The 13936-nt window shown below is 37.3% G+C and overlaps 1 protein-coding gene across 1 annotated transcript in view; it reads right to left on the bottom strand.

Moving 5' to 3' along the window:
* The window catches only part of si:ch211-266k8.4 (TBC1 domain family member 10B), a 61534-nt gene that overhangs the window by 46868 nt on the left and 730 nt on the right, over nucleotides 1–13936 (bottom strand). The window contains exons 2-9 of the mRNA XM_031738373.2: nucleotides 13647–13734; nucleotides 13431–13538; nucleotides 7528–7720; nucleotides 7067–7192; nucleotides 5750–5873; nucleotides 5418–5487; nucleotides 636–750; nucleotides 357–474 (exon numbers count right to left, since the gene is read on the bottom strand). Of these exons, the coding sequence (XP_031594233.1) occupies nucleotides 357–474; nucleotides 636–750; nucleotides 5418–5487; nucleotides 5750–5873; nucleotides 7067–7192; nucleotides 7528–7720; nucleotides 13431–13538; nucleotides 13647–13734 (942 nt within the window). The remainder of the gene's footprint in view (nucleotides 1–356; nucleotides 475–635; nucleotides 751–5417; nucleotides 5488–5749; nucleotides 5874–7066; nucleotides 7193–7527; nucleotides 7721–13430; nucleotides 13539–13646; nucleotides 13735–13936) is intronic.

Raw genomic sequence — 13936 nt, 5'->3', positions numbered from 1 at the left:
AGCAGAAAGGATGTTTAATCCAGACATGGACGAAAACAACCTCGCCAAAACACTAACACTCTATTTTTCCTGGAATGCTTGATGTCAAACATGTCCAGTCTGATGAGCTGATTGATATTCATGAGCTGCCTGGAGTTTTATTTAGTGCCTTAAAACTGAGCCCTTGGCTCTGAGAAATGTGCAGCACATTGTACCCATGCAGCTCAAGCATGAGGGTGGTCTGGGAAAATATTAATGCATGAAAGCTAATGCATGTGACAATAAGAGATGTCAAAAATAGAAGGATAACTGTGCACTAATGCTAGAACAGCAGAGCATTCAGAAAGCTTTACATTCTCAAGTCTCGTTTTACTTACACATCAACAGGTACTCTTAACAGCAGGGGTAATATTGCTCCTTCATCCTTCAGGTCCATTAGTCGGGGCTCCAAGAGCTCAACAATGGTCAGAGCGGTACGGAAGACAGCTGACAAGCCTGTGGGAAGAACAGGAAGTTAAAGCAGTAGTTCAACATTTTAGCAGTTTTTGCTTTTGTGTCCAGAATTAGATTAGAAGATCACTTTTGCTGTCATCTTTACTGAAATCTGCAGGCCAGCAGCCAGTTACTCAAGTGAAGTTCTGTGACTGTGCACCCACCATGTAGAATGAGGAGATCCCAGACAGCCAGGACAGAGTCCCAGCAGGGCAGGGAAGTGAAAAGGGTCAGGAACCATGGCATCACAAAGTGGACTGACAAGATTCCCACTGACTCCTGAAGGGAGGATGGAAAAAAAAAAACAGGAAAGATTGGCAGTCAGTACTAAAGGGTCATGCCAAATCAATTTCCTTACTGAAAAATCCTTCCACTACATAAAATGATAACAGTCATACCAAGCAACCTTGCAAAGGCTTTTTTGGTGTTTTCCTGTAACCATTTGCTTTAGGAAAGAACACACACTCTGGTGTGGCATTCAAGATGCCTCCTGGCTCTGTGTGCTCAGATCTGGTGTGTGCAGCACAGGTGCAAAACTCTGTTTACAGCTGGTTTGCCTCGACTCTGATGAACAGCTCTACTACAAAGGAAATGCTGACCCCTGATCTCTAATAGGCTTCTTCTGTAAGGGGAGGAAAAAACTGCCTACAATAAACCCCTAGCGGTGTGTGTGTGTGTGTTTTGCCTTCAGAGACAATTAATCAGCACAAATGGTATCAGTGAATAAATTTATGGTGGTTCTCAAACTGAGGCTGGCCACACTAATGGACCATAGAGTCATTGCAGGTGGAGTGTGGATGACACAGGAAAATACAGAGCGAGACTAATTTGAATAAGTATACTTTTGTAGGGAAAACAAGACTTTGTTGATGTTATTTGTTGTTCATTATTTAACTAAATAACTAATTCATTTTTTTTTAAATTGGTAAACTCATGTATATTGATTTAAAAAAAAAAAACAAAAAAAAACCCCACAGTGGCATAGGATATGATTTACAGCAACAACAAGAGAACAAGAGCTGTGCATAAGCCTCCGGTGACGACTTAAAGCCCACGCTGCTTCAACAACCTCCAACAAAGCACTGCAGTCTGCAAAATACAACCAGACCACGAAGGCATGTTGCACAGAAAGAGCAAGTGACGAACAGAAATTGATGCAGCTAAAACGGTAGAAAAGCAGAGCATTAAGCAACTAGTTAACAAGCACAAAGCAAACCCTAAGATTAAACATCCTTGGCAGGCAATATCTGTAAGGTTTGTTATATAAGACAACTGAGTGCAGGCTTATGATGTTAAGTTACTTTAATTTAACAATAAATAAAGTATTAAGCAGTTGTGTTACACTTTTATTTAACATTTCTGGGGCAAGCGCTACTACTTTTACGCTTACATTTGACTTGCGCATACAGAGTTTACATGGTTGGAAAAGAAAGATAGAAAACACCCTTCACTTTGTTTGCACTAATAAAAATGCTGCTGCCTTCAAGCTGCAATCACAGATAAAGTAGTTGATTTGCTATATTCTCATAAATATCATTATTGCAAATCTGAGCCTAGATACAGGCAAGTATTTAGTACACAAAATAAACTGACATCTGTAAAGAAAAGCTCAAATGAAAAAAAAAGTACAATCTGTGGTTCACTAAATGAAACAAGTGTTACTCATTCAGTAACAGTAGGCCTGGTGGCAGAAAACTGCACAGCTGTAGGTCTTCACCCCGTTTAAAATCACTCATTTTACAACTTTGACAAGTGACGAACCAATAGACTGAATAGGAAAGGAGGCCCAACTGATGATGGAGACATTACAGGGCCTCAGCTTGCAGATGAATCAGTCATCACATAGCTGTATCTGCCATTTAGATTCCCCAAATAATGCCAGCAGAAACAAAGGCACCCAAATAAGCAAAAAGTTTTCAGTGTTTGCTTATATTAGGGTTCATACGCATTTTTCCAGGTCAAATTCAAGCCCTTTTTAAGCACTTTCAAGGTCATTTTCAAGTTTTTCCAGCACATCACCAAAAACAAGAATGCATGTTTCATTTTGCATCACCTCAGTAAGACCATGTAAAAATTAAAACAAATCATATTTGGTCAACTTAAATGTCCTTTGTTCCCCTTTTGTTAAAACAGAGAAAAACGCACCACACAAAAATACTGAAAGAGGAAACGGTTGCCTTATATGCATATAGTTTACAAACTCAACAGATTTCTCTTAAAAATTAAGATGTGCAAATGTGAACAAATCAACTTGTTAGTGATATTCATCTCCGCTTGGAAAAAACAACCCCACAAAACAAGAAAACCGCACCAAACACCACAATAATACACAACAAGGCCAAATTACTAAGTCATCAGATATTGATGCTTCTTTCCTATGTGACACAAAAATAGGAGACAGATGTTTGTTCTTTTAACTAGTTAAGCACCCACGCCCAGAAAAGTGGGGGCACAAGGGAGGAGATCAAGTTTAATCAGTTATAACACGAGGTCAGAAATATAAGTGCCGACATGAATAGTGTCACAGGTAATATCCATATTTTGATTTATGATTTTCTGGAGTTGTGATGTGAACCAAAGCATATTTTCAAAGTTGTTCTTTGCTATAAAATGCTAAAAACAAAAATTAGGTGAGGGAAATAAAAAAATCCCAATATTCTATATTTGAGACACAGTAACTTTGACAAAGTAACATCTGCAGTAATATTTACACCGCTGATGACATTTCACAAGTGTTAGCTTTATTTCGATACCAAGATTGTTTACATAGTTTGTAATTGCAGAGAAATACTCCATTTATTTTGGTCATTCCATTTTCGAACAGAAAGGTCAGAATACCCCTGGGGGCCTAACAGGTTAAAGTTCATTCCTAATAAAACTTACTGTGAGATGTTTGACAACATTGCTGTTTGTATTATTGTTAAAGTCATAAATGATCACCTTTAAAAGTGTTTGTGCTAATAACACCATGTACAGTAAGACAGGCATGGAGAACAGCACTGACTGGAAGTGCTGAACAGATGACACACTCAGTTCAATTCAACACAGACTTTAAGAATGCACAAGCATCTACCTAAAATCTATTTATTTCGTCTATCATCTGTGATGTAATTATGTAAAATTATAATGTATTTTGTTCATCTCCCTTAAATAAATAAATAGGCAGCCTTAAAGTATTAAATATTCATATATTAAAACACTTAAATTTGTCTCGTGTCTCAGTGGTTGATAGTGCCCCACAGGCCTCAATGTGAGCTTGAAGCCATTTATAATTTTTAAGTTGTTTAATGTGTAGGTGCTTACAATAAACAGATTTTGAATGAAAGCCGGGGAACTTCAATAGCTGACGACTGACGATGCAGAGAACATTTTACTGTGAAATGGAATCTTCATCTGATGGCAAAAAGCACCATGTGTCTCCCGCACAGAATACAAAGTGGTCCATTAATGTGATTCACTTACACGATCATATACCGTACTTGGTGACAAAGGCTACGTTCACACTGCAGGTCTTTATGCTCAATTCCGATTTTTTGATCAAATCCGATTTTTTTGTCTGCTTGTTCACACTACACATAAAATGCGACATCAAACGCGCTCCAGTGTGAACGCTCAAAGCGGCCCGCATGCGCAAAAGAAGATGTCACACACAACTCGCTCTGTTTAGACCCAGAGCAAACAATATTGTTTGACTGATTGCCCTTAATATAAAGACTTCGGACTTTATGTTTCCAGATTTTTGCTTTAAGTTATTTTGTTATTTACATAATAATGTAGATGACCTAATAATGATCCTTTTTGCTGTTTTAGAGGAGCGGTGCTTCAAAGGATAGTTGCAGATTTCTGTCAGAATCTGCAGAAAATACAGTAAAAATAAAATGTTCACATTTCTCCAACGTTGTCTTCCCAACAGTTTCACCGGATGGTAGGAAATCGTCGCGATGTCCTATCGGGCGCTTCGCACTGATAATTGGCGCCTGTCTTGTGTCAGTGACGTAAAGACGGATTTAATGCGACTTGACCGTTCACACAGCAGTCGCTTTCTAAAACATCGGATACGTATCGGATTCAGTACCACATACGAAAGTGACCCAGATCGGATTTGAAAATATCGGATTTGTGCCGTTCACACTGTCATACCAAGATCGGATATGGGTCGCATAGGGGCGAAAAAATCGGATTTGATGCGCTTTCGCCTGCAGTGTGAACGTAGCCATAGTCAGAGCAGCTGTGCATCTCTTCCTGATTCTTATAGATTACAATGTGAAGTAAATGATTTGGCCCACTGTAATTAGGGAACATAGTTGAATGGACATTAGATGGGCAACTAAATTCAAATGTGTTGTCTTCTAATATTTTACTAGTTCTGCTTTGTTTGTAAAAATCCTTCTTTGGTTCTACCAACTCTTTCAGCATGTTTTTACATGTGTAAAAAAATATTAACAATAACCGTATACAGACAGTTAAAGCTTGTGTCTAATACACATTTTAAAAATACAAAATTCTCTAATGTTCAGGCACAGCATCGGGCCAATTTAGGGCTCGAATAATTCATAAACAATCCTGTAGTAATGTTAGCAAAAAGTTCACAACAAAACTCTGCTTTAAGCAGGGTGTTGAATGTTTCATGTTACATTCTGTCATTTTATTTGTTTTGTTTCTTTATCTTGGGATGTGTAAGGATGTTCATGTAGAAACAGATCTACCTATATAACAGTTACATGTCTCTTTGTATTGGTGTGCCCTCTTGTGGGCACAACAGGACACTCAATTGTTTTTTTTTCCCTTTAAAATAATGTGACTTTTGGGCATCCCTAAAATGAAACAAATTACTTCCAGGATTTTTGTAACTCAGATAGTAATTTAACAAAAATTAAACTTTATCATCCAACTTTCATTGTTTGCAGAAACCCAAATAGTGAAAAGCGGAAAAGAAAACGACTCACCATGTGCTTGGAGAGCTGAGGCTTCCTGTGTTTTAAGAACTGGTCAAACACCTTTACCTGGTGCTGCACCCTAATCAAGAAGAAGAGAAAAAGCCAGACAGTTTAGCAGATCACAGACACACAGAGACACCAAAAAAACCCAACAACAAAAGGTTTGTAATTATTGTTTCTGGGAGCACTTCATGATAAGCCAACTATCAGATAAAACAGATGAAAATTTATTTTATTTTCCTTAATTTACATCAGTTCTATCCACACATAAACTACACCCTGGTTGTTTATTTTCTTTGTATTTGTATAAAGGCCAACAATAAGAACTGAAGTTTTCTTACTTGGTGAGACTAAGGTCAAACATTTCACCCAGATATTTGGGTTTATCCAACAAAGCCACCAGAGCCCAAAAGGCCTCCTCCTCCCCCAACTCCATCAGCAGCACTGCTGCTATGTAGGACATCCCTGTAAAATGCACACACATTTTTTCCTGGATGAAGCACAGGGTAACATGTAGAATTAATATGGTTTGTCAAGAAAAATATACACGTGTTTATACGGGTGCTCGAGATCCAGCTAATCACGGGTGTGTGTCACCACATTCTGCACAAGCAAAGAAAGAATGTTGCTGTTTATGATCTCTGCACTGTGCTAAATCATCAGACATCATGCAAATAATGTTATACACAGCACATAACTGAAAATTTTCAGACACACACTGTGTCTATCTGCATTAGACTGTCCTCAGGTTTGACTTGCTTTGACTGGATGATTAGTCTGACATCAGTTAATTGTTTTCTTCCTGCACAATGAGATTGTCAAGCACAGCAACACCGTCAATGAAACCGGCCATAAATTAATTTTTCTCCCACCCATAAATTTTAAAAGACATTCAAAATAAGACTTCTAGAATATATAATGTCATGCCAAAGAAGACCACTAGAAACCATTGTTCACAAAAGGGCCATCAAACAACATTGTGAAACGTTTAATATAAAACAAACAAGATACAAAATGTAATTATAAGTATTGTCTATTTGGTGCAGATAACTGGGATCAGCTTTGGTTATATAAGATTTACAAAATAACAAATGTTCTCTATAGTTTTACACTAAGCAGTATTCTTACAGAGATAAAATATATTAAATATTTAAGAAGAAAATTGGGAAGACCGAGCAAAGGTGATGGTGATGTTTCAGAATTCCAAAACAATAAAGTAGGTATAAAAGCTTATGTAGTTATTTCTGCATATCTTTAGGTTTTGAGACTAAATTATTCTAAAGTGCATCATGACAGAAATGTGTAATTAATACAGGAAAAGATATGATTACTGAGCCATTTTTAAAAAGAACTAAAACAGCATCAATTCTGCTCTGTATTAAAAGGTCATCTACCTCCATCAAGTGGTCACATTATGTACTGCAGTGTCTATAGAATAACTGAAACTGCAACTTTCAAAAAAGTGTGCTGACTGATGAGAGAGCACAATGTTAGGTTTAAATCTCCCACAATATGTAGCATAAGACCAATAACATTTGTTAATATTATTTGCTGTGTAGCGCAGGCAGACAAAAGGAAAGGGTACCACTATAGTACATCCAGTTAAAATGCAGAGAAGTGAAAACATGCACCAACAGTTCAGTCATTCGTCCCATTACCTTGGGTGTATCCAACCTTTGGGTTGTATTTGGCGTAGGCGATCAGGACCCTGAAGAGTTTAGCTTGACCCTCGATGGCCTCGGGACTTTCTCCCATCAAGGACCGATGAGTAGGGAAGGAACGCTCTGTTGATATGGACCATTTCAAATGAAGTGCATTACTTTCATTCGTTTCAGCTACACATGGTGCAACATACAGAAACACTATGTGAAGTGATTAGGGCAAGACAAGTGATCAAGCTTTAATTTTAAATACAAATTTGGAGATGACGATTTCAGTTCGCTTTCCATGTTTGATCTTGTGTTACAAATCAAGCTTTGTCTTTTATTGCATTCCATTTTATTGCAACTATGATATTTAACCCAACTGATCAGCTCTTAATGTGACTGAATAAAAATGGTACATTTAATAACATAGTCTATAAATGTAATAACATTTTTGTTGCCCTGTCTGAACTCACGCAGGTCCAGGGCGATTTGTCTGAAGAGTGTGATGTCATCGACAGAGTAGCGGGGCTTTGAAGGGCTGGTGGGCTGTTGACGGTTTAAGCCCAGGTCGTTCTGAGTGTCGCTCAGTGTAGTGATTGCAGATAAGATGCCGTATTCACTGATTCCCAGGTCGACCAAAGGTCCTCGCACCTCAGACAAACACATCTGTTGAAAAGAATACAACATATACTCTGGCTAGAAATCCATCAATAACATTAATGGTTGACAGAGAAAGGCACTGAATGCATGCAGAGTAACATGGATAAATGAAAACTTCAATGAAACTGTGGCATTTGAATGCATTAAGGCGCTATAGAGCAGCTGGGTTAGGGTATTAAATACAGGGTGTTAGGTAAAGAGCGTATTGGCTCAAACATTTTTTAAAAGTTCAGTTGTTATCTTATGTATATTGTTAATCCATGAAGTTGCATTTCAGTGGATACAGCAGGGTCTTTATGTTCTTCTTTGTTGACTTTAATAAATGAAATTCACATCTAACTACTAAATTTGCACTAAGCAACCTTTCTGTTCTATAGGAATATAATCAGAATACAACCAGCTGGCAGCCAGTTGACTCGAGTCATTCAGACTGATGGCAACATGCTGGCAATCTGTCTGAATATATAAATTAAAGAGCAATTATTTGCAAACCTTTGACAATCTCTCTAATTCTAATTTGCGATTCTAAATTAGCCAATGCTTGTCTGTCCCTCTGTGTTAACCATGCAACAGACTGGCGACCCGTCAAGTGTGCACCCCGACTCTTGCCATACGACAACTGGGGTAGGCTCCAGCAACCCTGAACTGGATAAGTGGAAAGAAATTGATAAAAGTTACAAAAAAAATCACTAGGGAGCCACAGATTTATTTATTTTGTGTAGATGCAAGGAGTTTGCTGACCTATTTTACTTGTTTCACTGAGCTTTTAGCGCTCTCTGACTTAAGCTATATGTCAAACTAAGTATGCTCAGTGTTGGATGCTTTATTTCCCCTCGTTGAATCAATTAAATGCAAGTTTGTGTAACTAATGCCATTTCAGGATGATGGTGCAAGAGATAAGCCCTTTTGTTTGTATTATTCGCAGAGTACTTTAAATTATTTAATAAAAGATTGATATTTGGTATATCTGTATCGATACAATATCACCATGCAAAATATCAAAACTATGTTTTCACCACTAGTGAATCGACGTTTACAGCACATAACTACTTTACCTAACTTGTCATTATTATTCCAACCAGAAGGGTAATTAGCAAATACATTTAATTTCTTATTTGGTATTATTTTCTCTCTCTCCCTCCCTCCCTCCCTCTCAGTTATTTTTGGTTAATAAGTGAGATTCAGCAACTACAGGCTGCAGGTCTCTAGGCCTGTGCTTAGCTAACATTATTGTTAGCAGAGTTATTGTATAATGCAGTCTAGTGCTGGGCGATATGGAAAAAATATTTATCACGATATGAATTATTTTACATCACGATAACGATATACCACCTGACCTGTGGTCATCTGGAAAACATGCAGTCTGTAAACAGCGAGTGGAGAGGGTGCAGTCTTTGTTTTGAGTTACCGTTAAAGCAAGTGCCATTTGTGGGAGCATTTCAAGTTGCTATACATCAATACAACCGTTATAGCCCAAATTTTATTAATATGTATGCATTAAGTTCATAGTAACTACATAAATTGCAAAAAAGTGCAATAAACTACAAAAAAATTGAAAATCGTTTTTTAGTTTTTTACATATATTTCTAGTTAGAGAAATTTAAGAGGCTTATCCCTCAAAACTGTAAATACAAAAAAGTTGCACAAAATAGTTTCCAACCACGAGAAATTTATTTTGAGTGTCTTCATAGTTTTATTTTTGAGATACACTAATTTTTATATACTACAATGAAAATAAATAAATGCAAATTTGCAAAAACACAGCATGTGCATCAAAATAAACTATTTCCAACAGTGTAATTTGACTTCTAAGCATCCCAGAAACGATACAGAAAAGCATAAAGTCAAACATGACTTTTAAAAACACCAATATAGGCTTTGAAGCTAGAAAACTACATTTTCCGCGAAAATGACGTCACTTCCGGTTACGGACAGGTAATGGCGGACATGCCATAGTTCGCGCTGACTTATATTCCAACGTAGGAAGTGTTATGAACAGCTGATCGGATCGGCAAAGCCTGTTTCTGGAATATTATGGTTTTGTTGCTGCAAGTCTGGAATATTATGTTTTTGTTGCTGGAAGTGCTTTTTATGCAATTTTTGCAAAGCTATATGTGGAAGAAAACCGTGACCTAGGGCAAGCTAATGGAATAAGATGTAAGTACAACTCCTATTGTTTCATATACAAAAAAAAAGTATTGCTACCTTATGTGGTTCCAGTTCTACAGGGATTTAAAAATAGTTAGGCAAAACGCAATGTGCCTGCTCCGACCGGTTGTAAAGGGTTAATGATATATTTTATGTAATAATTTATAAAATTAGGGTTAGAAACGATAGAAACGATAGAAGACAAATGGCACGATAGACACTTTTCTATCGTCCACACGATATATATCGTCATATCGCCCAGCACTAATGCAGTCCTACTGCTTAGTGTTACAGGAAATAACACAGCTACAAATGTTGGCTAGTTAACATTACTTAATTGCCAAATTGGGTTTGATTCAGCAGATGTAGAACTTACCCCCTTCTTTGCAACTTCATCTCACCAGCTGTTCACACATTTTTGTTTCACTTGAACTCATACAGTGAAGTTGCAAAATTATTCTTTCTTGTGCGCTTCTAGGCTGTCACTGTTTGACATAAAATGTTTTTCAAACAGTAGCTACTGTGTGGAAAACTTGGAGCTGCTCCCGCAGTGACACATTGCAGTATCAGTGCAATCTGAATCTGACATATCATTGGAAAAGCACATAGGTTTCAAACCTCTAGTCTGAATGTGACACTGGACGTAATGTGAAGGCACACAAGAATTTGTCATTCATGTCCAGTTGGGCAGAAACATTTCTCATCCATCTTCCAAGCTTGCAGAAATGTCAAAAATGACTAAAAACGAAATAAGTGCCCAGATCTCATGGGAGTATTTGTAATTTATTTTCAAATGAACACATCTAAAAAGTTGAAATGAGGGGATTTTTGTTGTCGTTTTTGTTGTTTTCTTGAGGAAACTGCCAGCATTTTTTTCCAAGGAAGACTAGTCTGTCAGTTAAATGGCTCAATGACACAACTAAAGTAAAGTTAAATGTTAAAGTCAACATTTTTACTTTGCAGCAAATAAAGAAATCAAAAATATGTCTCAAAACTATTTCTGCTTAAGAGCTGAACATTCTGGGTTCACGAAACATACCTAAACCATATTGAATTAACTTGTTTTAATTGATAGCATGTTTTGTCCTTCTCTACATCAAGTAGATGAAAAAGAAAATTATGGAATTACATTGCAAATAATACTTGCAGAAATCTAAATATGCAAACTAGTCTGTAGTAGAGATGGACCGATCCGATATTACGTATCGTATCGGTCCGATACTGACCTAAATTACTGGATCGGATATCGGTGAGAAATTAAAAATGTAATCCGATCCATTAAATATTAAAAAAAAACAAAAAAACACCTCACAAAACACGGCGTAACTCGGCTCATAACCGTAGCACGTCGGAGCAGTGTGCTCACGTGATAGAGCGGCTGTGTGTATTTGTAGCCTCGCTACTAAACCAGCATTTCATCTCCGAGGAAGTTATCCCAGAGAGAAGTAAAGCAAGTGTGTAAGTTCATCTCTGAATGTTTGTAAAGCGTTCCCATGTTAAGCTTAACAACCGATATATGGAGCGACTGCCTCTCTCTCTCTCTCTCCCTCACCTTCCTGCCGCTACTTCAATCGTGAAACTGCTTAATGATCAGCTGATCGGCTTTTCTGTTGCGAGTCCGTCTCTCTTCTTTGTTTTTGGCCCACTTTGCACCAGAAAGAGGAAACCAGCGGCTGAACAACAGCAGCACCTTTAAGCTTGATAAGCTGTTGTTAGAATTTATTTAATATTACTTTCTACACCAGGATCCTTTTCTATGTAGCTGACGGCTGGTAACTGTGCAGGGGCGGATCTAGCAAAGTTTAGCCAGGGGGGCCGATAGGGCATGAACAGGGAAAAGGGGGCACAAAGACATACTTTTCTTTCTTATTCTCATTTAAAATGTCTAGCTTTTAATAAATAATTATCTGAATCTTACACCCAAAGTTTTAATCTGATGTAAAATGTATAGAAGTCCATTACTGTATATAGTAACTATGAAGTCTAATATACCCTAGTAAGCTATAGTACTTTTTCCTTTGGGAAGATGCCATCTGTGCAGTCTGCAATTCTGTTGAAGAAAGATGTTGAATCTATTTAATTATTCTTGAAAAATAATTTAATTCTGTGCATTTTTTTTTTCACCCTGTATCAAATTAAAGTTGATTACATTGATTAAGCATCATGAGGTGGAGGGTGGGGGGTGGTTCCCTATTTTCTTTAGCTGGGAGTTTGCAACCCTATTAGTTAGGTTGCTTAATATTTCTGCTAAGTACTCTTTAAAATACCAGAATAGGGAGGATGGAGTAGGTTTAAGTTTATTAGATTGATCAGTGTTGCTGAACTATAAAATATTTTGGGTGCAGCGTATTTTTTTTTTTTTTTTTTTTTTTTTTTTTTTTTATACATACAGGTATAACAGAATAGCTTTAGTGTTATTGTTTATTTAAACTTGAGTATGAACTTATACAAAATGCAGCAAGATATTAAAAAAAACAGTTTTATTGATTAAAAAACACACTATATCGGATTCATATCGGTATCGGCAGATATCCAAATTTATGATATCGGTATCGGTATCGGACATAAAAAAGTGGTATCGTGCCATCTCTAATCTGTAGTTTGCACGCGATTTAAAGGAAGCTCTCAGCTGAAACAAAGCAAAGAATTATAAAACTCCTTCAAAAGAAAATCTTATGTGGTGACTGGGAAAAACCAGAGCAAAAAAAAGTTGAAAGGTTAAAAATGAAGGAAAACATATGAGTAGACTGAAGACAGAGTATCAGGACTGAAAACTCTAAGCAGTACGCACTGAAATGAAAACCAGCACAACAAAACAAATGGAAAAAAAAAATGGGCAGAAACAGGAGTCAGTATTTGAGATAGAACTGTAAGAAAGTGGCTGAATGAAACTGAAACGAAAACCAGCACTCACATGTACCTAGAAGAAAATAAGCTTACAGTGAGCTAAAGAGAAACAATCCTGGGCTGCAGATGAAAGTGATGCTCACTGATGAATCATCAATCTATATTGGCCAAGAGATGATGCTCATACTTTTGTCTGGTACTTTTGCACCAATTGTGAGAAGGAAAAAAGGGACTTTCCTCCACTCATGTGATAAGGGGTTGATGCCAGATAAAGAGCCAGAGGAGATGGCAAGCATGACATCAACACTAAATTCAAAGCTCATAATTTGGATACCTTTTTCCTTTCCTTGTTGTAAAATATATTTGGCGAAGATGAAGTTACTTTTTTAGGGTGATAATGCACCTTTCCACAGAGTAAAGTGTTAACTCAGTGACATGGCCAGCAGTCCTGATGTCAGTCTGACAAATATTTTCCTCCCTCAATATTGCGCAATTCCATCTTTTTGCTCTATGTATAAAAATATGCCATATAAATTAAATTTGTTTAAGACATGTTCCATGAAACCAGAATGTTCCACTAGTAAATAAAAATACTTGTATGTTATATTTATAATATTTTTAACAGCGGTTGTACACCGTTGTGCAACTTTATGACAACCTGTCAGTATTAAAGTGTGCAGCTTTGCAATGTCATTCTTTTGGATGTCACATGGTATATTACCTGGTAGTTGAAGTCACTGGCATCTCTCAAAATATCAGTTGTGAGCAGGCACTTCCATACTCTGCCTCGCAGGCTTGGAGGGATACCCATTCTGATAAATCGCTCAATCTGAAAACACAGCAAGAGTGCGAAGAAAACAAGCATGTTCGAAATGTTGCCAAATGTGCAAAACACAAGATTTTCATCAGTGCTTTTTGTAGTTTATACAAGTCTTACTTGGCTCTTGCAGATAAAGCTGGCTCCATTCCAGTAGCTGAGCAGCTCACACAGCTCTTTCACCCTCACTGAGCTCAGCTGGGGGTAGCTGATAGACAACACAACATGGTGAGCTTGGGCTGATTCATCAGCTTTTTCAATCAGACAGATACTGTCATTTTCAGTAATGCTAAACTCTGGGCTTTAAGTGCTCAGTGTCTGACAAACCATGACTGCAGCTAGTCAGAATGTAATACAATACTCACTGGAGGATGTATTCAGGTAGAGATTTTTGCGTTTTCATTATCATT

The sequence above is a fragment of the Oreochromis aureus genome, linkage group 7 (assembly GCF_013358895.1).
Source record: "Oreochromis aureus strain Israel breed Guangdong linkage group 7, ZZ_aureus, whole genome shotgun sequence".
Lineage (NCBI taxonomy): Eukaryota > Metazoa > Chordata > Actinopteri > Cichliformes > Cichlidae > Oreochromis > Oreochromis aureus.
Note: the sequence above shows the minus strand (reverse complement) of the source record. Positions and strands in the feature narration are given on the sequence as shown.